At 44.4% G+C, this 23,450-nt stretch overlaps 1 protein-coding gene across 1 annotated transcript in view; it reads left to right on the top strand.

The window, feature by feature from the left end:
* Positions 1–23,450, top strand: part of sfmbt2 (Scm like with four mbt domains 2) — a 91,838-nt gene that overhangs the window by 54,121 nt on the left and 14,267 nt on the right. The window contains exons 6-16 of the mRNA XM_083652245.1: positions 5,127–5,215; positions 6,781–7,030; positions 9,439–9,536; positions 10,158–10,259; positions 12,318–12,548; positions 13,600–13,726; positions 14,250–14,363; positions 14,529–14,571; positions 17,114–17,181; positions 20,920–21,059; positions 22,058–22,167. Coding sequence (XP_083508371.1) covers positions 5,127–5,215; positions 6,781–7,030; positions 9,439–9,536; positions 10,158–10,259; positions 12,318–12,548; positions 13,600–13,726; positions 14,250–14,363; positions 14,529–14,571; positions 17,114–17,181; positions 20,920–21,059; positions 22,058–22,167 — 1,372 coding nt within the window. The remainder of the gene's footprint in view (positions 1–5,126; positions 5,216–6,780; positions 7,031–9,438; positions 9,537–10,157; positions 10,260–12,317; positions 12,549–13,599; positions 13,727–14,249; positions 14,364–14,528; positions 14,572–17,113; positions 17,182–20,919; positions 21,060–22,057; positions 22,168–23,450) is intronic.

Below are 23,450 nucleotides of genomic sequence, written 5' to 3'. Positions count from 1 at the left end.
CAAACTACATATTCATATAGTATACAACAATATGGGCCAATTGTCACAGCTCATTTGGTTGTCATTGACAATCACCTTTGATTAAATCAAGATGTCTACGATCGAATACTATGAATTTCTCTAGAAACTAGGCATTTTCCTGACTCCACCTCAACAATCACTCCCCATCCTCTCCTTAAAACACATCCTCGGGCTGCCTGAGGGAAGATTGGCCTGCTCTCGTCCCTAAATCAAACACACCTACACTTTGCACACGCACACGCACACACACACACGTGTATATATGTGTGTTTAGAACACGGCTCTCTCGAATACTCGATTCTGATTGGTCAATCAACAATATTCACCGGTCATTATTTCTCCACAACCGACCGCTGCTCTGCCACACCTGGATTAATCAGTTGATAAGAGCTTTTTGTCAGCAAACACTACTAATTAGGCCAACCAGTTGCAGCTGTGGTGTCTTGTGTGCCAATTACGAATGAAACCGCTTTGCCGTTGAAAACGCTATTAAAAAATCTATTTGAATAATTATTTTTGTTAGATTATTGAATGATTTAGTTGTAGGCCGTGTTCTAAGCGGGATAATGTATATTGAGGCGGTGATTACTGGGAAATAATGACCTTCAGGTGAATCATTAAGCCCTCCGCTGCGCGTCAGGCTCAATCATCACCTGTCGGTCATTATTTCCCCCGTAATCACCGCCTCAATATACATTATCCCTTACTTAGAACACGGCTCTCTTGAATACTCGATTCTGATTGGTCAATCAACAAGATTCACCGGTCATTATTTCTCGACAACCGACCGCTGCTCTGCCACACCTGGATTAATCAGTTGATAAGAGCATTTTGTCTGCAGACACTAATTAGGCCAACCAGTTGCAGCTGTGGTGTCTTGTGTGCCAATTACGAATGAAACCGCTTTGTCGTTGAAAACGCTATTAAAAAATCTATTTGAATAATTATTTTTGTCAGATTACTGAAATAATTTAGTTGTAGGCCGTGTTCTAAGCGGGATAATGTATAGTGAGCCGGTGATTACTGGAAATACTGACCTTCAGGTGAATGATTAAGCCCTCCGCTGCGCGTCGGGCTCAATCATTCACCTGTCGGTCATTATTTCGCCAGTAATCACCGGCTCACAATACATTATCCCTTACTTAGAACACGGCTCTCTCGAATACTCGATTCTGATTGGTCAATCAACAATATTCACCGGTCATTATTTCTCGACAACCGACCGCTGCTCTGCCACACCTGGATTAATCAGTTGATAAGAGCTTTTTGTCAGCAAACACTACTAATTAGGCCAACCAGTTGCAGCTGTGGTGTCTTGTGTGCCAATTACGAATGAAACCGCTTTGCCGTTGAAAACGCTATTAAAAAATCGATTTGAATAATTATTTTTGTCAGATTATTGAATGATTTAGTTGTAGGCCGTGTTCTAAGCGGGATAATGTATATTGAGGCGGTGATTACTGGGAAATAATGACCTTCAGGTGAATCATTAAGCCCTCCGCTGTGCGTCGGGCTCAATCATCACCTGTCGGTCATTATTTCCCCCGTAATCACCGCCTCAATATACATTATCCCTTACTTAGAACACGGCTCTCTTGAATACTCGATTCTGATTGGTCAATCAACAAGATTCACCGGTCATTATTTCTCGACAACCGACCGCTGCTCTGCCACACCTGGATTAATCAGTTGATAAGAGCCTTTTGTCAGCAAGACACTACTAATTAGGCCAACCAGTTGCAGCTGTGGTGTCTTGTGTGCCAATTATGAATGAAACCGCTTTGTCGTTGAAAACGCTATTAAAAAATCTATTTGAATAATTATTTTTGTCAGATTATTGAATGATTTAGTTGTAGGCCGTGTTCTAAGCGGGATAATGGATAGTGAGCCGGTGATTACTGGAAATAATGACCTTCAGGTGAATGATTAAGCCCTCAGCTGCGCGTCGGGCTCAATATCACCTGTCGGTCATTATTTCGCCAGTAATCACCGGCTCACTATCCATTATCCCTTACATTTATAGATGCATAGATAGATCGACCAATCGATCGTTTTTTATTAAAGTGGTTCTCCAGCACTATTAAGGATCCCACTGGCCTTGGGGGCAGAGCACGCGCCCACCTACGCAGCATTTAGACCAGGGGTGGCCAAACTACGGCCCGCGGGCCAACTGCGGCCCGCTGCCCGTTAAAAAAAAAAAAAAAAAAAAAAACTGAATTAATGTTTAATACTAATGTTATGTTAAATTATCTCTGTCTTAACCTGTCGGCACAGGAAAATAAAATTTGATAACATACAGAAATACCCATTGTAATAGGTGAGCGCATCAATAAACTATGTGTCATATATTTATTTAGGTAGAAATTCAATTTTTGATGGCACAAGTGTTTTCTGGTCACATTTTTTTGCCGCGAAAACTGCCGCGCTTAATATTGTTTGGCCGACGACTCCTTATATTTTTCTGTATGTGGCCCACAACCAAAAAAGTTTGGCCACCCCTGATTTAGATGCTATTCATAGTAACGTTATTCCATTGCAGACATCTGCATATGCATATGCAAACATGAGGAGATAATGTTTGCTATTCCGTGAAATGGATAAAGGCTAAAATACATGGGGCAGAACGCAGGACAGTCACTTCAATTTAACGTTAAAACATGAATAACGCTGGTTACCTCTTCACTCATCTTAACGTTATATGGCATGACACGTCCACCACCTCAGATTGAGTCGAGATGAAAATGCCTGGTGCGCGACTCAGAACACCCTGCACGGGCGGCTGCCTGGCCAATCCTGATGCTTGAATGCTGCATAGGGCGTGCTCTGCCCCCAAGGCCAGTGGGATCCGTAATAGCGCGTTTCCCCAACACTGCTAGAAAGATATACAAAACATCTTTGGGGGAAGTGTTGCACGGTGGAACGGGACGTACTGGCAGCCAGCTGACCTGGAATCAAAGCCAAATAATCAAAAGGCCACAGCACAGCATGAACTATATGTTCACTGTTGCACTGTGGGAAACAGGAAGTGGAACACAACATGCCGTATGCAAATTAGATGGAACCAGCCTTTTAACATGGCTCAGGAGACTGTGTGTGTGTGTGTGTGTGTGTGTGTGTGTGTGTGTGTGTGTGTGTGTGTGTGTGTGTGTGTGTGTGTGTGTGTGTGTGTGTGTGTGTGTGTGTGTGTGTGTGTGTGAGAGGGAGTTATGTATGGTTAGACCGATATATGGTGCGGATAGTGGCCTTTTTATTAAGTCTCAAAGTCAATGTCTGTTTTGAATGATTATTGTAGAAGTCATCTATGGGAAACGTTGATGCTAATGCAACCAATTGATTGGATTCTTTCTTTATGGGGGACTTAATTTATTCCAATATATTCCCATTAATATGTTTTATTAGGAGTAGTTTAGTATCCCATTATCATTTTAGTGTCCCATAAAACAGTGGTACTGAAACATTTTAACATCAAGGACCCTAAATGGACACAAATTAGACCACAGACCCCATCGGATAAGATTTGTGCTTTTAGATTCTATTACAGAAAAGCCGTTTTCCCACATGCGTACCGGAAAATTACCTGTAAGTCAATATCGGACATTTCCCTTCACACTTCGGCTCCCGCATGTGGGAATCTATCAGCGAATTTGCCAGTATGTTGGGGGGGGGGAGGGGTTGGAGCTTATTTGGGGGGTCGGCAAAACTCGAAATAACTTCGCTTGTCAGTTGTCACACAATAAATCACACTCGTTTGACTTTAGAGCAGCGTCAAGCCGCCAGCGTAATAAACACAGCCGATTTACCCCCTCCCCTCTCTGCTCGAGAGCAGCAGCCACGGACAGACACAGCGAGAAAGGCTTGCAAGCTGCTCAACGCTTGTATGTATGTAGAGAAAGCAAAATGCACAAGCGAAATCTGAAAGTAATTTGCTTTGATGTGCGCGAATGATTAGATGATGCACTTTGAAGAAGTTGGGATCCGTGTCTGAGAGAAATAGTTGCTGGTTCGATGTTTATCCGTTCACCTGCGTTGAAGCACTTTTTACAGACTGGCTGCGTTTGATGTGTCCGGGGTTGCCTTCGGAAATCAGCAAGCTGACATACTGCTCTTATTAGGCTATCACAAGATCATTTCGCCAGTTTGCTTTAATGTGCGCGAATGATTAGATTATGCCCGCTGGAACATTAAGCAACGTGTGTAGGCTACTCCTCGCCCATGATTGAAGGACCGCTGTCGCGGAAAATGACTGGACCCGTTTCCACTTGCGTCTCCTTAAGAGCATACCGCTCTTCTGACTGGCTAGAGACTGGTGAAATGTCGGGGACGACGGGGTCGCGCTTATACCGGCACGGCGCCTTTCTCACATGCAGGCATTAGACCACGTACCGGTCATTTTGCTGTACAAAGCGCATGTGGGAAAAGGGCTATAGTGTATGAAACCCATGATCAGAATAGTCATGCATTCTGTCATTGTGTTACTTATGGATGGAATTACAGTGAAGAGCAATTATTCCCCTTTTTCCTGGGGACCCCCTGGAACCCCCTCAAGGACCCCTGGGGTGCCTGGACCCCACTTTCAGAACCACTGCAGCATAAAGGCCCAAATGCTGCTTCAGAAGAACAATACAGTTCTGGGGGGGAAATGGAATATTTGCACAAAATATTGGGTATTGGGGGCTTGCATGTGTGTGCGTGTGCACGTGCGCGTATGTCGGTGTGTGTGTGTGGGTGTGTGTGTGTGTGTGTGTGTGCGTGTGTGCGTGCGCATGTGTATACACACTCACTGATGCATGTTGCCCTCTGACGACGACTACATTTCATTAGCAATGCTCTGTAGTGGCTCATAATTAATAATTGACCAAGTCTATAGTACACACACCCTGCACACTGTCTATAGCACTCAATGTGTGTGTGTGTGTGTGTGTGTGTGTGTGTGTGTGTGTGTGTGTGTGTGTGTGTGTGTGTGTGTGTGTGTGTGTGTGTGTGTGTGTGTGTGTCTGTCTGTCTGTCTGTCTGTCTGTCTCTGCCTGCCTGTCTGTCTGTCTGTCTGTCTCTCTGTCTGCCTGCCTGCCTACCTGTCTGCGTGCGTGTTGCGTTGTGTCTTGCAGCCATCAAGGAGAAACACAGTGACTGGACAGAGTTCCTGGTCCAGGAGCTGACCGGCTCCAGGACGGCACCGGCCAGCCTGCTGGAGGGGGTGAGTGCGTGTGCATACAGTTACCATCTCCTTCCCATACCGATACCTGAACTAGCGTACTATCGGCCGACACCGAGTACCGATCCGATATCCAGTGCGTTCAAAATATATTATTATTTGTTTTATCATTATTAATTATTATTATTTACAGCTGTACTAACCCTGTATGGATGTGATAGGATTGCTTGCTATCACTGTTTTATGGCCATGGCTCAGGTTAAACTCTTTGATTTCCGTGAAGACGGGCCTTTTATCCGGATGAAACTACCTATTTTCTGGGCTAATAAATTACATGTAAGTGTATGGTATTGGTGCATAGACTCACCGATACCTGATCCAGCATTTTAGGCAGTATTGGAGGCTTTTCTGATACTGGTATGGGTATGGGAACAACTGTAGTCACGGAGTGTATTCACATGGAGAGTATGCATAATGCATGGTGAAAGCTGGCTCTGGCAGGAGACAGTAGTAGAGGCAGTTATAGGTAGTGAGCTGTAGCCTGGTAAACCAGCCGCTCGCGTGAACTCACATGTCATTTCATTCTACCAGACCGACCGTCTGGCCTCAACTCTGGGAGGGCTTTCTGCAGAAACTGCAAAGCGGACGAGCCAATCAGCGACCCGCCTCGTAGTTGACATCATAAGCGGCCAATCAGGAACGTCGCTAGCAAAACAGTAATGGCCGCCTCCTTGCCTGTCCACCTTGAGCTGTAATGTCAACGTTTGACCAGTTTAAACAGCCATAAAGTGCAGTTATTGCAGAAATAGACTCAATAACAACAATTAAACAAGTACAGGAGTATGCAACAGTGGATTTTATGGATTTGACTGGATCCAGCGCTGATTGGCTGAAGGAGTTGTCTGTCAAGGCAAGTACACCCGCCCAACTTCCGCCCACTGCAAACACTGGGTGAAGGCTTCAGGCCAGACAGGAACGAAGAACCACATGAAATGTGAGGTCACGTGACCGGCTGCTTTACCAGGCTAAGTGAGCTGCACATTCACCGCTAATACAACAACTTCCTTTTTTGAGGGGAAACCACTCAAAGTTCTTTTTTTCAGACCTTATAATCATCAGCAACCCCCATCATCCAATTCAGTTCAATTAATTTACTTTATTGTCTGTTTATCAGAAATGACATTGCCAAGGCACATTCAACCCACATTCAGATGAGTAATTATTTGGAGTGAAAACATATTACATAAGCATCAGTAATCTGATGATGATTAGTTGAAAGTTAGTGTGAAATTTCTGTCATCCAGGTCTGGAAATGTTTCTGATTGGTTGGTCTCCCCCCCCCCCCCCCCCCCTCTCCTTCTCTCCCTCCCCCTCTCCCCTCTCTCTCCCTCTCTCCTTTCTTCCCTCCCTCTCTCCACTCCCTCTCTCTCCCCTCCCTCTCTCTCTTCCCCCTCTCTCTCCCCCTCTATCTCCCCTCCCTCTCTCTCTTCCCCCTCTCTCCCCCCTCCCCCCTCTCTCTGTCTCTCACCTTCACTCCTCTCTCCCCTCCCTCCTCTCAATCTGTCTCTCTCTCCTCCCCCCCTCTCTGTCTCTGTCTCTCTCCCCAGCCTCTGCGAGGGAAGAACACGGTGGATGTGATAGTGGAGGGTTCATTGTTGGAGCTTCAGGACGTGTCGGACCCTCTCCTCTACTGGCCTGTCCGGGTGCTCCGGAACGTCGGCGGGAGGCTCCGCCTACGCTACGCCGGTCTCCATGACGACCACCAGGCCCGGGACACTTGGCTGTTCTACTTGGACGTGAGGCTTCGCCCACTCGGCTGGGCCCTGGACAACAGCCTGGCTTTAGAGCCACCCACAGGTGATAACCCAGTCACTCCACTGTGGTGACAGGGAGGAACTTTGACTTCCCCAAAACTCAATTACAGTCAGGGTTGGGAGGGTTACATTTAAAATGTAATCCGATACAATTACTAATTACCTGTTAAAAATTGTAATCAGTAATGTAATCCAAGTATCACAAAATAAAAGTAATGTCATTTTTTTACAAATTTCATGCATTTCACTACTGGAATCCAGGGGCATGCTTCTCAGGAGGGGAGGACATTTTTCCTATAATACTAATTTTAGACTTTCATGTGTTGGTTGCAGCAGGCTTTCAGCCAATCTATCTAGTGTCACCTGCTTATAATTAAAGCTGCATTCCGCGATGTTTTTGTGTTAAAATAAGTGTTAAATGGCTCTATATTCTGACAGAAATCACTGAAATAGTGTGTTTGGTTAGTAACTTGGAACTCGGGTGCTACCAGGTGAGCCACCAGGATGCACTAGAGGGAAAACTTTTGTATGATATGTGTTTTTTTATGAAATAGTTGAATACCTTTAAAAAGGACCTGTGCACCCAAAAAATAAATGACTGGAAACCAGATAATATATCTGAAGATGGAAATATTGTTATTGTTATTGTATTATTATTATGTTAAAATAAGTGTTAAATGGCTCTATATTCTGACAGCAATCACTGAAATAGTGTTTGGTCAGTGACTTGGAACCCCCAACCCCCCGCTGTCCTCTATCTCTCTCCTGTAGGCCTGCATGCAGGGCGGACGTAACTCCGCAACCGTAAGTTGCGGCGTTAGGTTCGGGGTGAAAAAATACATAGTCCTTTACAGGCATCACAATCTGACCTTCCGTTTCCCATAAAATGTCAACATTTCTCTGATTGGATAAAAATGTGGCGTCGACCGCCCACTATCCAATCAGAGAAATGTTTACATTTTCTGGGAAACGGAAGGTCAGATTGCAATGCCTATAAAAGACTATAATGTATTTTCTCACCCTGAATCCAATGCTGCCATCTGATCACAGAAGTGATGTTATGAAAAAACATCAAACGGAAAAAACTATTAATTACAACTTTTGCCTTTTTTCCAATTTGTTTCACAATTTATCTCATGAATGGTTGGCTTGGTTCCAGGTTTAAAACTCTTATGTGTCAGTTGAGAAATGAATGGGAAATTCACTTCCTGGAACCAGAGTGGGCGGTCACTGTTGAGCTCGATACTGTTTATAATAAATATAGTCAGGATAGACTGGAGATACTGTAGATATAACATGTCTAGTGAAAGATGAAAGCAGGATAATAGAACAAAGAGTTTGAAATTCAAAAAGTAGATACAATGTTGCCTTAGCCCTAGCAGAGATGTTTGTTGAGCCAATGTGTTATTAATGCACTGTGAGTGTACTTTTTCCAGGGAAGTGCAGAGGCATTTCAGCTAATGAGTCATTCCAGTCTCTCTGTGTGTGTGTGTGTGTGTGTGTGTGTGTGTGTGTGTGTGTGTGTGTGTGTGTGTCTGTGTGTGTGTGTGTGTGTGTGTGTGCGTGCGTGCGTGCGTGCGTGCGTGTGCGCGCGTGTGTGTGTGTGTGTGTGCGCGCGCGCGCGTGTGTGTGTGCGCGCGCGTGTGTGTGTGTGTGTACATACATCCTTATTTAAATGGTGCTGTTTCCATTGGTTGGTTTGTGAGCCTAGGTTTCAAACACTAGTGGATTTGTTTGAAGGCTGATATCAATCTTTGTGTATTGAAACAGCTGATGTGTCAGTATTTGGAATTGGAGCTGATATTAAGCATTTGACCATTTTTGATGCCCTAAAGATTCCAAACTTGCTTGAAAGGCTTTTGCGCACCTAGTGCTTTAGGTTTTTAGGAAAGGCACAGTCAGATCAGTCAGATAAAAATTGGCGCCGACCTCAAACTATCCAATCAGAGAAAAGTTGACATTTTATGGGAAACGGAAGGTCAGATCGCGATGCCTATAAAGGACTATTATGTATTTTTTCATGCTGAATCCAACGCCATCTCTACGACTTACGGTTGCGGAGATACATCCGCCCTGCATGCAGGACTACAGGAGAGAGACAGAGGACAGCGGGGGGTTGGGGGTTTCAAGTCACTGACCAAACACTCTATTTCAGTGATTGCTGTCAGAATATAGAGCCATTTAACACTTATTTTAGCACAAAAACATCGCTGAATGTACCTTTAATGTGTAACACAGGCACAGTTCACACATTCAAGCCTCTCTGAGCTTCTGTAAAGCCTGCTATTTCTCAATAAGAATCCTCAGTGTTTTAACAGTAATTAACCTTGATCTGTGTCTCAAATTATGTTGTGGTGGGTCCTTGAATTTGAGGGAATTGGGCCTGAAAAGTCCTTGATTTTGATGTTTACACACAGACAAGTTACTTTAGTGTCTTTCTCCCCAACAAAGAGCTGCGGTGTCTGAAGAGCGCCGCCGAGTGGCAGCAGGCTCTGGAGGCGGCACGAGTCGACGGGCGGAAGAGCCCGCTGCCTCTAGAGGTGTTTAAGGTGAGACAGTAACGCACAGTCTTGGCTAAAAGTGATGCGTCTTACTTTTTCGGTTTGTTTGGAATTAACAGAAGAGGAACTGGGCAGTTACTATGAGCAGCGATGGCCACCATGGCAGAACAGACAAAGAAAAGAGCGCCACCTACAGGAACTGCATCAACAGAAAATCTGTGGGAAGTGCAGTGCAGAAACACCACAGCAATGAGCGCTGATCGAGACAATATAGATTAAAAAAGTTAATCACGTGGATTACCACTTTAAGGGAAAATAAGGAAATCCTTTTTTTTATATAGTTGATTTTTGTTTCTGTTGTTTTGGGGTATTATTATTATTATTATTATTATTATTACTGTATTATGTTTTATTATTATTATAAATTGTATTTTTGTTTTATGATAACACCATCTGGAGATGATAAATTCACCCACCTTCTTTATTGATCACTACATTACTGTGAATAAGATTGTGCCTGGCTGAAGACTTCATTCATCTCATGCCTGCCCATAAAATAACAGCTGAAGAATTGCATGACCTACATTGTCTCTTTGCGTGTGTGCATTAACATGTGCATGGAAAAAAAGCATAGTACATTTGTCTAAAGCTCTGACTTGACTGTGTCAGGACCACGTAGACCTGCCCGAGCACTCCTTCAAGACAGGGATGAAGCTGGAGATGGTTTCTCAGTGGGAGCAGCTCCGGATCTGCCCCGTTTCTGTCACCAAGGTGAGTCACACTCACCTAAACCTAAACTACACATCAGCAAAAGATGTCAAGAGAACCTTTAAGAGCACTTTTCAATTAATGAAAGCACCTTTATTAATCTGTCATTGTTCTATTTTGCATTTCTTTTTATTTAACAATTTTTTTGCTTTCTTACATTGAAAATCCCGCTTACAGGGTTCCTACCGGTCCTTGAATCCTTGAAAGTTCAAAGTTTGTAAATTTGAGGGGGGGGGGGGGGGGGGGAACAAGGCCTTGAAAGATTTTGAAAATAGACATGTGGACTGCTCTTGCAATTTTATGATTTTGTATTTTACCAGAATAAACTCCCGCACACTGTCTCCACATGCAATCAAAAGTTTAATAAGAATAACGTTTCGGTCGTGAGACCTTCATCAGATTCTCTTTTGTATTTTAAAATCACAATGTATTTTATCTCAATATTGATATGACCGCTATGTTGCATACTAAAACAAATTCCTCATATGTAATCTTGCATATTATGGCAATGAAAGTGATTCTGATTCTGATAGTGCTGGAATTTATGTATCTTGTGCAAGAATATAAATTTAAGTTCTTTTGATAGAATGAGAAGACAACAGCTCTTAGGGTTGCCGCTAAGGCTGAGATTGGCTGACTGGGAAGTGGGATTTGGCCAAATGTGATTGGTTTAGCAAAGCTCTTAACGGCCCCTAATCAACTAGATGCAGGGCACCTGAAGGAGAGAGGGGAATGAGTGAGTGAGAAACATTAAGGTGACTCTTTCAGAATTTACGTATAAACTCCATATATGACAGACTGGTCAGGCAAAAGCAGTATATCAGTGATTAGAGAAGCGTGGCAGGGGGAACTTGGCATTGACTTGTCTGACATTATATGGGATAGGAGTCTGTCTGTGATACAACTCGGCTCAGTTGATAGTAGACACCAGCTGATCCAATTTAAAGTTACTCACCGTCTTCACTATTCGAAGCAGAAATTGCACAAGATTTACTCGTCTGTCTCACCACTGTGTGACAGGTGTCGGGTGTCGGAGGGCACTCTGTCTCATGCCTTTTGGTCGTGCCCTTTACTGACCGGATTTTGGGCCAAAATATTTGATTGGTATTCTAAGGCCTATAAAATAACCCTTCAGCCGGAGGCAGAACTCGCCATCTTCGGCTGCTCGGAGTCCTCTCTGAACTTCCCTACAGCTGTGCAGCAGTCTCTGTCACAGGGGACAATTGTTGCCAAGAAACTCATTCTGCAGAAATGGAAGTCCCCCACTCCACCCTGTTTTCAGTTGTGGTTGGCGGACATGATCTCCATCATACGAATGGAGAGACTCAGGTTCTTGAGGACCAACTCACCTGGGAGATTTCAAACTATTTGGGACCCGTTTCTGGCCTACCTTGACGAGGTTAGGGGTGATGGGTGACTCGCCCGGCCGGTCTTCCTCCCTCGCGTGGGATCCCACTCATTTATATATATGTATATATATTTGCAAGCATAATTTATGTATATTTACAAGCTGTAGCTGGTGGCACTAGTGTATGTATGTTTTTTCTTTCTTTTCTTTTACTGTATCTGTGTTTGTTTTTGGTTTGTTTTTCTGTGTTCTAAAAAATCTAAATTGCTAAATAAAAATAAAAAATAAAAATAAAAAGCAGTATATCAGTGTCACTCTAGTATGAATCCATATGACAGACTGGTCAGGCAAAAGCAGTATATCAGTGTCACTCTAGTATGAATCCATATGACAGACTGGTCAGGCAAAAGCAGTATATCAGTGTCACTCTAGTATGAATCCATATGACAGACTGGTCAGGGAAAAGCAGTATATCAGTGTCACTCTAGTATGAATCCATATGACAGACTGGTCATGGAAAAGCAGTATATCAGTGTCACTCTAGTATGAATCATGTGACTGACAGACTGCTGACTTCTCTCTACAGGGCAAAGCAGTACAGTAGATCAGTGTAACTCTAGTATGAATCCATATGACAAAGCCAATACAGGGAAAACCAGTATCAGTGTCACCATATACCATCCATATGACAGACTGCTGACTTCTCTCTGCAGGTCTACAACGAGAACTACTTCCAGATCACACAGGACGATCTCTCCGCAGAGGCCAAGCCCCGCTTGCTGGTGTGCCACGCCCACTCGCTGGGCATCCTGCCCGTGCAGTGGTGTCTGAAGAACGGGGTGGGCCTGGAGCGGCCCAGGGGCTGCGATGGCCAGGACTTCGACTGGGCCGACTACCTGAAGCAGAGCGGGACCGAAGCCGCCCCCGACGCCTGCTTCCCCGACGTAAGACGCATCAGAAGGTCTTATGTCAATCCAGTTTTTGTTCTCAGACAGAGTACGGGCCAGAAAGTCGGAAGCGCTGTGGACATGATTTCAGAAGCACTCAGCACTGACCTGAAGAAAACGCTTCCTGTCGGCACGGCACCTTAAACTGTATAATGTGTATAATGTTTTATAATACAACATTTATTCCCCATTGGACGAAAGGTGTTCCACGACGAGTTCTTACAACCGCAATGTACAAACTTGTACCTTAGAGCTCAAATGGTACATGCATCATTATTATTGCTTTGCAACAGGGAACTAATTTAGTTTTTTGGCAAAAATAAAAATTAGGGTCAAAATAAAAATTTGAAAATGTATTAAAGCACAAACATATTGTATGAAAATATAATTAAATATTAGTTAAAAGCACAAACAGTCAAACACAAACAGTCTATAAAACACATAGCCACGGCTTCCCATGCCACCCTAAACACTCGCCTTGCTCTGATCTATCTACACTATGAACAGAGACTAACCTTATTTCCACAGCCATGGCCACTTTATTTCCTCAATCACAGTCACGGCTTGATCCAGTATCTGCTGTCAAGCCTCGCTGGGCCACTCTCTGTCCATTTATAACCACGAACTAGAGCTCAATCCACAGAAACAAAGCAGGAACCCAAGAAACAGCAGGCTGGAATAAACAAAGCCTGTTTCCACAACACAGAGAGGGGTGGAGCGCTCTGGGGCTGTTTTCAACACAATAACTCGCATGTCTCGCTAGATTTATAATAGTCTTTTGTGGGCATCTAGTAGTGCTGAATATCGCATTTAGTGACTTTAAAGCTGGAGCGTGTGCAAAGTACTGTAACAACGGCAGAACACACAGAAAAAGTTAGATATCAATATGTACCCATATGGGAATGTGAAGTTAACAAATTGTCAATATACAGTCGATTATTTTAGCTGTGGGACTGACTGTAATAATGAACTTAACTTAACTGAATTATCCTGTGCGTGTGTGTGTGTATGTGTGTGTGTGTGTGTGTGTATATTTCCACCTGCTCAGACATGGGAGAACAGAGGCTTGGCCAAGGACATGTGGCTGGAGGCGGTGAACCCACACCGCCCGAGCGAGGTGTGCCTGGCTCAGATCACACAGGCCAGAGGACGCCTGCTGTGGCTCCGACTGGAAGGTAACAACCTGTGTGTGTGTGTGTGTGTGTGTGTGTGTGTGTCTGTGTGTGTGCGTGCGTGCTGGAGGATTATGTGTCTAGGTAAGCTTCTCCTGTGGCTCTGAATGTAAGGTAACAACCTGTGTGTGTGTGTGTGTGTGTGTGTGTGTGTGTGTGTGTGTGTGTGTGTGTGTGCTTGTATAACTATGGTATCATATTGAGGACCAATTAGATTTTTGTGCCTAGGAAGTGAGGACATTTTAGGAAGTGAGGACATTTCGGCCGGTCCTCACTTCCTCACACACCTTCAAAGGGCTGTTTGAAGGTTAAGACCTGGTTTGAAGGGTTAGGTTAGGGTTAGTGTTAGACATTTAGTTGTGATGGTTAATGTTAGGGGCTAGCTAGGGAATGCCTTATGTCAATGAGTGACCTCGCTTTTGTGTGTGTGTGTGTGTGTGTGTGTGTCTGTGTGTGTGTGTGTGTGTGTGTGTCCGTGTGTGTGTGTTCCCTCACCCCTCATGCTCTGCTGCCTGCCTGTCTCTAGGTGTGGCCAAGCCCCTGTCAGAGTGTATCGTGGATGTGGAGTCCATGGACATCTTCCCTGTCGGCTGGTGTGAGGCCAACGCTTACCCACTGACCCCTCCTCTCAAACCTGTCTGTATGTACACACACACACACACACACACACACACACACACACATACACACACACACACACACACACACACACACACACACACACACACACACACACACACACACACACACACATTTCCCTGTGAGTAGCAGTTTTCTGCAAACTCTCTTGGCTGTCTTTTCGCAGGCCAGAAGCAGAAGAAGATAGCAGTGGTCCAGCCAGAGAAACAGTAAGAAAGATAAACATTTCTGTAACAACTTGGGCTCCACATAAATGTTTTACCAATATTATGGATTGAATTTGGATTGTGCTGATATTCAATACAGCACTCTCAAATTTAACAGTTTTCATGCCACAAAAATCAAAACAAGCACAAGTACTCAGTGTTTCCTACTCCAGGGGCCTTTTTCAACCCAAGGACCCCTTGGTTGATAGAGAAACAGAGCAGGGACCCCCTACAATTTAAAATAAAATAAAAATGTGTTTTTTATTTTTATTTTAAAATAACATTTATAATCCAGCGCACACCAGGATATCAGGATTGACACTTATTTTTAGTAATAGATTACATTACAAAAAGCAAGAAAGAACGAACAACACGTTTCACATTTGCTTCATCAGATTTGCTTTGTAAATACTTTTTTTGCCAAAAGGTAGCTTATTATTGCCTACTAATGCTTGGAGTTTACTCAATACTATTATTTTTGTCTATAATAAATTTTTTAAATTTTCACAAAAAAAATTGCGGGACCCCCTGCAGTACCTCTGCGGACCCCTAGGGGTCAAGGACCCCCAGTTGAAGAACACTGCTCTAGTCAGAATGGAAAACTGCATTTTAGATCATGGGACAGGGACACTAAAACTGCTCTCCTATAGACACCCAGTGTAGTATATTGATCAATTCTACAATAAATAGGTAATCAATCATTCATTCAATCAATCAATGATAATTGGCTGATGACTTAATAAAAGGCTAGTACTGTATCCAGGTTCCCTCAGGCCAACACTGCTTTTGGAGTTTGCACTCGTTATAATATAACAAATTACAGCATGATCTGAAGTTGTTGCTTTGGTTGTGATGGGACAATTCGTGAATTTTAAAGAGCCTGATCAACTGTAAATAGGAATGTGTTAATTCATGTTTAGTGAATGTTTAAGTGATGATCATAAATATTGTTTGTGTTTCTCTCCTTGTATTTTTAAATCAGCACTCTTGTAACTGACTCCTTGCCATCCAAGTATTAAAACAAAGGTTAAAAGAAAAATGAAATGAAATCTCAGCTCCGTATATATCAGTAAAGACATTTCTAAACATGCAGTGAATTCCTGAACATTCCCAGACGCTACCCGGTCGGCCTGCATGTTTAGCAACAGCTGTCCGGTATAAGCGCGTTCCTGCAAACGCGGAACATTACCACCCCAGCCCCAAGTACAAGATCCACGTCGCTGGCAGAGCGGCCGTAGTCTAGCCACTGCCAGCTCACATGCCGTGAGCCAGGCGGGTGCTTAAATGACACTTTTACAAACCATTCATGTCCCCGTGCCATTTAATAATTTCATGAATGGATGTAGTTACGTGGCTGGATTATTTGGAAGAGAGCCTAAATTGGTGAGTAAACAAGTAAAAGTTGAATCGTTTCGTTTCCTCCATCTGCCAGTTGCAAGGAGATGATACTGCATTAGACTATTGGGTGATAAGTGCCAGCTATTAACGTTCCCGCATATTAATTAACCGTTCACTTCGCACACATCAATGAATTAAACGAGCAAACTCACGAACACCAGATGTGTTTCCTCAAGTGCTGCAAACGGCTTGAATGGTTTCTTTTCCTCCCGACCTGTCTGTCTTGTACGTACATACAGTACACTACGTACTACATACCTGTCTGTCTTGTACTACATACAGTACACTACTGTACATACAGTACACTACTGTACATACAGTACACTACGTACATACAGTACACTACTGTACATACAGTACACTACTGTACATACAGTACACTACGTACATACAGTACACTACTTACATACAGTACACTACGTACTACATACCTATGTGAAAATGCAAGAGGGTGATAGTGTTGCATTATATATTCGAGACATAACTTTTGTGGGGAGAAATAAATTGAAAACTAGTCAGATATGACTTGAATGCCACTTGTAAAATCATCCACCGTTTAACGTTAGTGCCACCGCTATTTTGACTTGGCGGCTTTTGGTTTGAAGGCAAGCGCTCACTTTTTGGCACATTGCCACCCCACGTTATCGCCTGAATGCATCGGAATGGATGGGGAACTTCGCAGTGAGACGTGTGCGTTATGGAGTAGTGGAGAAAAGTGTTGGGCAGAGAGCTGGTGTTGTGGATGCAGTGTATGGAGACCTGTACGTGCGTTTTGTGCATTGGGTGCCAATTCTGTTCCTTCATGCGCTCTCTCTCTCTCTCTCTCGTCTGTCTCTGCAGCAGCACCGCAGCACTGCTGTGCAGCACACATTCAATATGAGGACTTCAGCAACACTTTGTCAGCCCCCTCATCTAACCACTAATGCCATTTCTCACCTTCAGGGGAATCGGCCCCACACCACCCTTCTTCCTGCTTTGTGGTTCCACACAGTGATTCACCCACTTGCAAATCTGACAGGAAATGTCGTGGCTGTTGTGCAGATCGATTGGTTGAATGAATGATTGTTAGGTTGCTCTATTTCCTGTTTGATTAGATTGGTTGGATAATTCTGTTGATTCATGGGACTGCTTGATTGCTTTCTTGCAGGTTGGTTCCTCTGCAGCCAATAGAGCCCGTCCCTGTTAACCCCTGCCCGCCCTTCACCATGGATCCAGGTAATCACAATCCATGTTGCAGATGATTTAAATCCGGCCATGATGTTAATGAGTGGGTATGAGGATTTTAAAGATCCTCTCACACTCTTGCATATCACCAATCTGTAATGCTCAGTGCGTTCCAGGGGCTTTTATACCTCCGCCGGCAACAGCCATGGTCGGAGACATGTTCTCGGGTCGTCCGTCCGTCTGTCCCATTGAACGCCTTGAGGTCATTTTTTTTTCTTCAAATTTGGCACAAACGTCCACTTGGACTAAAGGATAAACTGATTTGATTTTGGTGGTCAAAGGGCAATGTTCAAGGTCACTGTGACCTCACGTCCGTCTGTCTCATTGTCGTTAACGCAATATCTCAGGATTCTCGAATAGATGAGAACCATCAGCTGCTCTTTAAAGAAAAGGTATGCACCTTTGTCTATAAATGTTTACACTCACCTGTTTGTCTCCCTGCACCATGTAGGTCATACATACATACATAGCAAAATTCAAACATAATGGAAGACATTCAGATCACCTTCACCCCCATACACCAGTAACCGATTTTCCACAGGCTTCAGAGGAGCCATACTATGGAGCACATATAGCCAAACACACATCATCCATTAACTTATATAAATCCAATCTCAGAACCTCTCTATTGAGTCACACATAGGCCTCGCACATAACACACTACACACTGCACCTCACATTGCCTTTTAAACTGCCTGTCTACTAACCCACTTTGATTTGTGTGTGTGTGTGTGTGTGTGTGTGTGTGTGTGTGTGTGTGTGTGTGTGTGTGTGTGTGTGTGTGTATATATATACAGATCCTTTCCAAAAAAAATTGTATAATGGAAAAGTTAGTTTTTCCTTTCAAAAAGAGAAACTTTCATAGTTTATAGATTCATTACACACAAAGTGAAATATTTCTAGCTTTTATTTGTTTCATTTTTCATAATTTTGGCCTACAGCTCCAGAAAACCCCCAAAACAGCATTTAAAGAAATTAGAATAGTGTGAAGAAAATCAGCAGTTACTTCTCAGTTATGACTGACTCCAGCCTCAGTCCACTCCCTCTGAATGTTTTGAATCGTCTTTGCTTGACAATCCGCTGAAGCCCACGGTCATCTATGGTATTTCTATGATATTCTAATTTTTGGGAAAGGATCTGTATATGTACTGTACCAACCATGTCATGCTAGCTTGTCTGAAAGGGGATTAAATAATGCTAAAATTTTGGCAAAGTTTTGGCGAGGGCAAAACTGGCATAGACATTGTCAAAGGGGTTCCGTGACCTCGTTCTCTGGGTACCCACGAGTCTCCCCTTTACAGATAGCCAGGGTAGCACGAGCATTTTTAGACAAGGCAGCATAAATCAATGGAACAATGGATCACATTCACAGCCTAATGTTGGCAGACGTGAATGATCTTGTTTTCATAATTGTGGGAATTCAAAATTGTAATTGAAATTAAGATTTTATTAATTGCACAGGCCTAGAAGAAGGCACATATCAATTAATGATCTTAATGGTCTTAAAGTGACCATTCACAATCGGTGAATCCTCGGTCACAGCACGGTTCCGGAAACACCTCGGGGTTGTTGTGGTTTTAACAAACCCACCATATCTTCTCTTCTCACCACATCGCCTGCTATAAAGCCTTTTTTTGGGGGGCGGGTTTGTGTGTACACATGTATTTTCGAGTGCAAACAAGATGGGAGAGGTGGGTAATTGTTGTTTCCATGAGACACCTTGCCCTCCTTTCCAAGTTCCTGTTTGAAAAACCACCCACTTGCTCATGCATATTCAGCGCCCCAGCCTGATTACTATTCACCCCTGGCGGTGTGGTAGGTTCCAGGTGCTGGTGGTATGCGGGATTGCAGGGAGGACGGTGTGCAGTGTACTGTCTCTGTGGGGGGGTTCTCTTTTTTTAATCCCTCATTAGATAATAAAATCATTATGCACAGAAACCTTGCACACATGCGTTTCATTATTGTATTCATCGTTCTATTCGCAACACAAGACAAATAGAGTACCGCAGGAATGAGTCTGGAAGAGACGTTAGCACTTCTGCCTCGTGTCATAAAAGTGGTCCTCATTTGTGAAGATTATCCTGCTGAACACAAACTTCGCTGTTTCATAAACTTTTGTTAACCACAGACCTTATTTCTTGCATTTAACCGAAATTCCCATAGAAACATCCCATTGACTTTTACACGTAAGAACCAGGAAGTGCAAGGACTTCTGGGTAAGCCTACAAAAATACGTCATCCCTGCGGTACTCTATAGGACGAATCAGCGTGACATCACGAGAAAAAAAAAAAGCACTTCCGGGTGCCACTGCAGCAGTTAACTAGTCTAAAATAAAGTGGAAAAGTTGCGCCTAACAAACATTAATATATCAAAAACTGTACATCACGTTGCTTATATTTTGACATTCTGAGTGACAGCAAAAGTAGCTAAAGCGTCCCATGTATATGTATGTAGTGTTAAAGTTCTGTCAATCTGGGAACCCATCGGTTAAACAAAAAAAAACTATTTTTTTTTCTTTAACCTCTGGGGGCAGCAGCCCCGTTTCAATGTGGTGCAACAGGAACTCAAGAGGCGCAGTCAGCAGCAGAAGAAAATCCCTTTCCGCTCCCTGCAAGCTCTGCTATTGGCTCCAACAGACCGGCTCTGCCCATTAATGCATTTATTTTCTGCTCGCTGTGTGTCGCTCTCAAATCCATCCGTCACCATGAAACAACAATAACAACTCTAGCTCGTTGCTAGTAGCAAGTAGCAACTGGCTATACGCTGAAAATGGTACGTGTTGACTACACACCGGTCACGTTCACTTCATTTTGATCGGGTGAAGCGCGGCATGCATGCGAGCGCTGTTACACCCCTTTTGACAGAGCCTGCCGAGAGATTTCCGATGCAAGTCGAAAGTCTGTCTCGAGAGATTAAAGTTGTGTGAACTGTCGCAGTTTTAAAATGTGTGAATTTAGTCATAAGTATAGCCTGTTAGAGTGACACACTCAAGGCTGACTCCATAGGGTCCCATTATAAAGGCTGAGAAAAGCATAAAACGTAAACTGCGATTTCTCAAGCAGTCCAAAAGATCAATTAAAGCTGAATTAAGATGATAGAGTCCTAAAAAAGTTTAAATGGAGTTTCTAGCTTAAAGTATGAAGGAGTAGTTAGAGTTCAAATAGGGCATGGTTTCACCACATGAACTGTTGTTTGAATGAACGTCAGTTGCACCCGCAAGTCTGTTGAAGCCGTTTGTTTACCAACATCCTGATCCCTCGTATAGTCGTCCTCTCCTGTAGCTACATGACAACATAGGGTGACAGGTAGCAGTGGGGCGGGGATGTGGACTGGAGAAGGCAGATGGCAGCAGGTCGGGGGATGGTAGCCGTATCGCACTGGACAGGGGCTCCTCACCTTCACTCACCTTGCCAAGGTGGTGACCGGGTGCTGCAGCACCACTTCCTGGGGAGAGGGAGCAGAGAGGGGCCAGAGGTGGAGCGAGCAGAGAGGTCCGGCGTCTCTCTGGCTTCCTCTCTGCTCAGACCAAGGGAGCTGGAGCCCTGCTCCTCTGTCTCTCTCCCCCAAACACAAACACAGACACAGACACAAACACAAAAAAGACTCATATTGGGGTAAACCCTAGTTCAGACATTAAACAAGCTCAGTGATGAAGATAAGGCTGAGTATGAAATTGTTCATGATCTTACTGGTTAACATTCCTGGTTGTCGTCTCCCCTCCTCCCCAGGCTCGGCCAATGGCAGGTACTGTTGCTCCAAGATCTTTGTCAACCACCGGTGTTTCTCAGGACCCTACCTCAACAAAGGGCGCATCAGGGAGCTGCCACAGGCCCTCGGACCCGGGAAATGTACGCTGGTCCTCAAAGAGGTGGGCAAACGTTATGCCTGGTCACGAGTCAACCACAGGCAAAAACCACTAGGAGTGATGGAGCGCAACAGGGTTAATCAAAGTATTAGAGGGCGTCCAGGTAGTGCAGCGGTACAGTAGATTCCCTGCCTACCAACACCAGGGTCGTAGGTTTGAGCCCCCGTGTTACCACCGGCTAGGTCTGGTGTCCATACAGGCAGAATTGGCCATGTCTGTGGGTGGGAAGCCGTTTTAAGGGTATGTGTCCTGGTCGCTGCACTAGTGCCTCCTCTGGTTGGTCGATGCGCCTGTTTGGGGGGGGGGGGAGGGGAACTGCGGGGAATAGCGTGATCCTCCTTTGTGCTACGTCCTGCTGGTGAAACTCCTTTGCTGTCGGGTGAAAAGAAGTGGCTTGTGACTGCACATGTATCGGAGGAAGCATGTGCTAGTCTACGGCTCTCCCGAGATCGGCAGAGGGAGTGGAGCAACAACCGGGGCAGCAGGGGGAATTGGCCGAGTAGAATTGGAGAGAAGATGGCAGAAAAATCTGTGGGAAAAGATTGAAAGAGGTAGAGAGTGAATGGAAGTTGAGACAGCGACGTCTTGTTAACCACCTGCAGTGTCCCAGCAGCGCCTTCATTCTAATGTGTGGATCTGTCAGTCAACTGTGTTTACACATACACACCGTCACTAGCGCTCAGCAAAACAGATGCTTAATTTCTCCAGAGGCTGTGGAGTTTGTGCATGTCCGTGTGCGTGTGTGTGCGTGCGCTCGCGCGCGCGCGTGTGTGTGTGTGTATGTGTGTGTGCATGCCGGTATGTGTGCACATGTGACAGCGTGCCCTTCCAATTGTGCACAATATGTGCATGCAAAGGTTTGCATGACCATCGTTCAGTTCTGTCTTTGTAGCTTGATCTTCCATCATGTTTGCGTCTCCAGCGTGCTTCTCTCTGAGCCTTGTTCAGCTCTGAAGGGGAAGTCTAAGCGTTTTAGATATAAGCTGTGTTTCTGCCTGCAGCTGCTGAGCATGCTGATCAATGCCGCCTACAAGCCCGGACGAGTCCTGAAGGAGCTGCAGGAGGTGCAGGATCAGAGCTGGGATTGTCACGAGGAGACCCTCAAAGCCAAGTGAGCAAACACAGAGTGTAGTGAACCATGGTAGGCTGCAGCAGGCTGCAGGCTTCTTGCCCCCTTCATGGGGTTTTTGTGTGCCACATAGGTCTTTTCAGGTCAATTTGATTGAACTACGAAATAATATATTTACATTGCATATTGGCAAATAAACAAAGTATAAGGGATAATCAATTAGTAGGTGTGCGTTAAACCCCTCCGCGAAGTGCCATTTAATGTTGATTATCCTGCTTATACCATGGTCATTTGCCAACAATATAAAATAATGGGTGGTGAAAAGATGAAAGTTTTGCACTCAAAATTGAAAGGTTATGAAGCATAAGCTTACCGTCATGGCAAGGAATGATGTCCCTTTTACAACCAAGCCGGTTAGGTGACACGATGCTACTATCTTAAAAATACAATGAATTTCTGAATTTTGTGGTCGTAGTAGCTAAATCCGTTCACTGGTTACAACCAGTTTGAGCTAGCAAGGCAGTCTTGTGTTTATATGAGGGGTATTTATTTATTTTGTTTGGGAAATCACGATCTCTAGAAAGCGAAGTTGCCCGACTGAGGGGCTAAAAATCGTCAGCTTTGCTATGGTGGATAGAGGATGAATTTAGAACGGTGATTAAACTTGAGCCGGACTACGTGTGCAATACACAGTTTTAACACACAGCTGCCGGCCAATAGACTCTGAGCCACAAGCTCCAGGTAGACTGAATAGACTCTGAGCCACAAGCTCTAGGTTGAACTGAATAGACTCTGAGCCACAAGCTCCAGGTTGAACTTGTCCTGAATAGACTCTGAGCCCCAAGCTCCTGGTTGAACTTGTCCTGAATAGTCTCTGAGCCCCAAGCTCCTGTTTGAACTTGTCCTGAATAGACTCTGAGTCACAGGCTCCAGGTTGAACTTGTCCTGAATAGACTATTGAGCCACAAGCTCCAGGTTGAACTGAATAGACTCTAAGCCACAATGTCCAGGATGAACGGAATAGACTCTGAGCCACAAGCTCCAGGTTGAACTGAATAGACTCTGAGCCACAAGCTCCAGGTTGAACTGAATAGACTCTGAGCCACAAGCTCCAGGTTGAACTGAATAGACTCTGAGCCACAAGCTCCAGGTTGAACTGAATAGACTCTGAGCCACAAGCTCCAGGTTGAACTGAATAGACTCTAAGCCACAAGCTCCAGGTTGAACTGAATAGAATCTGAGCCACAAGCTCCAGGTTGAACTGAATAGACTCTAAGCCACAAGCTCCAGGTTGAACGGAATAGACTCTGAGCCACAAGCTCCAA

Source organism: Poromitra crassiceps (assembly GCF_964638095.1).
Source record: "Poromitra crassiceps genome assembly, chromosome: 2".
NCBI lineage: Eukaryota > Metazoa > Chordata > Actinopteri > Beryciformes > Melamphaidae > Poromitra > Poromitra crassiceps.
Note: the sequence above shows the minus strand (reverse complement) of the source record. Positions and strands in the feature narration are given on the sequence as shown.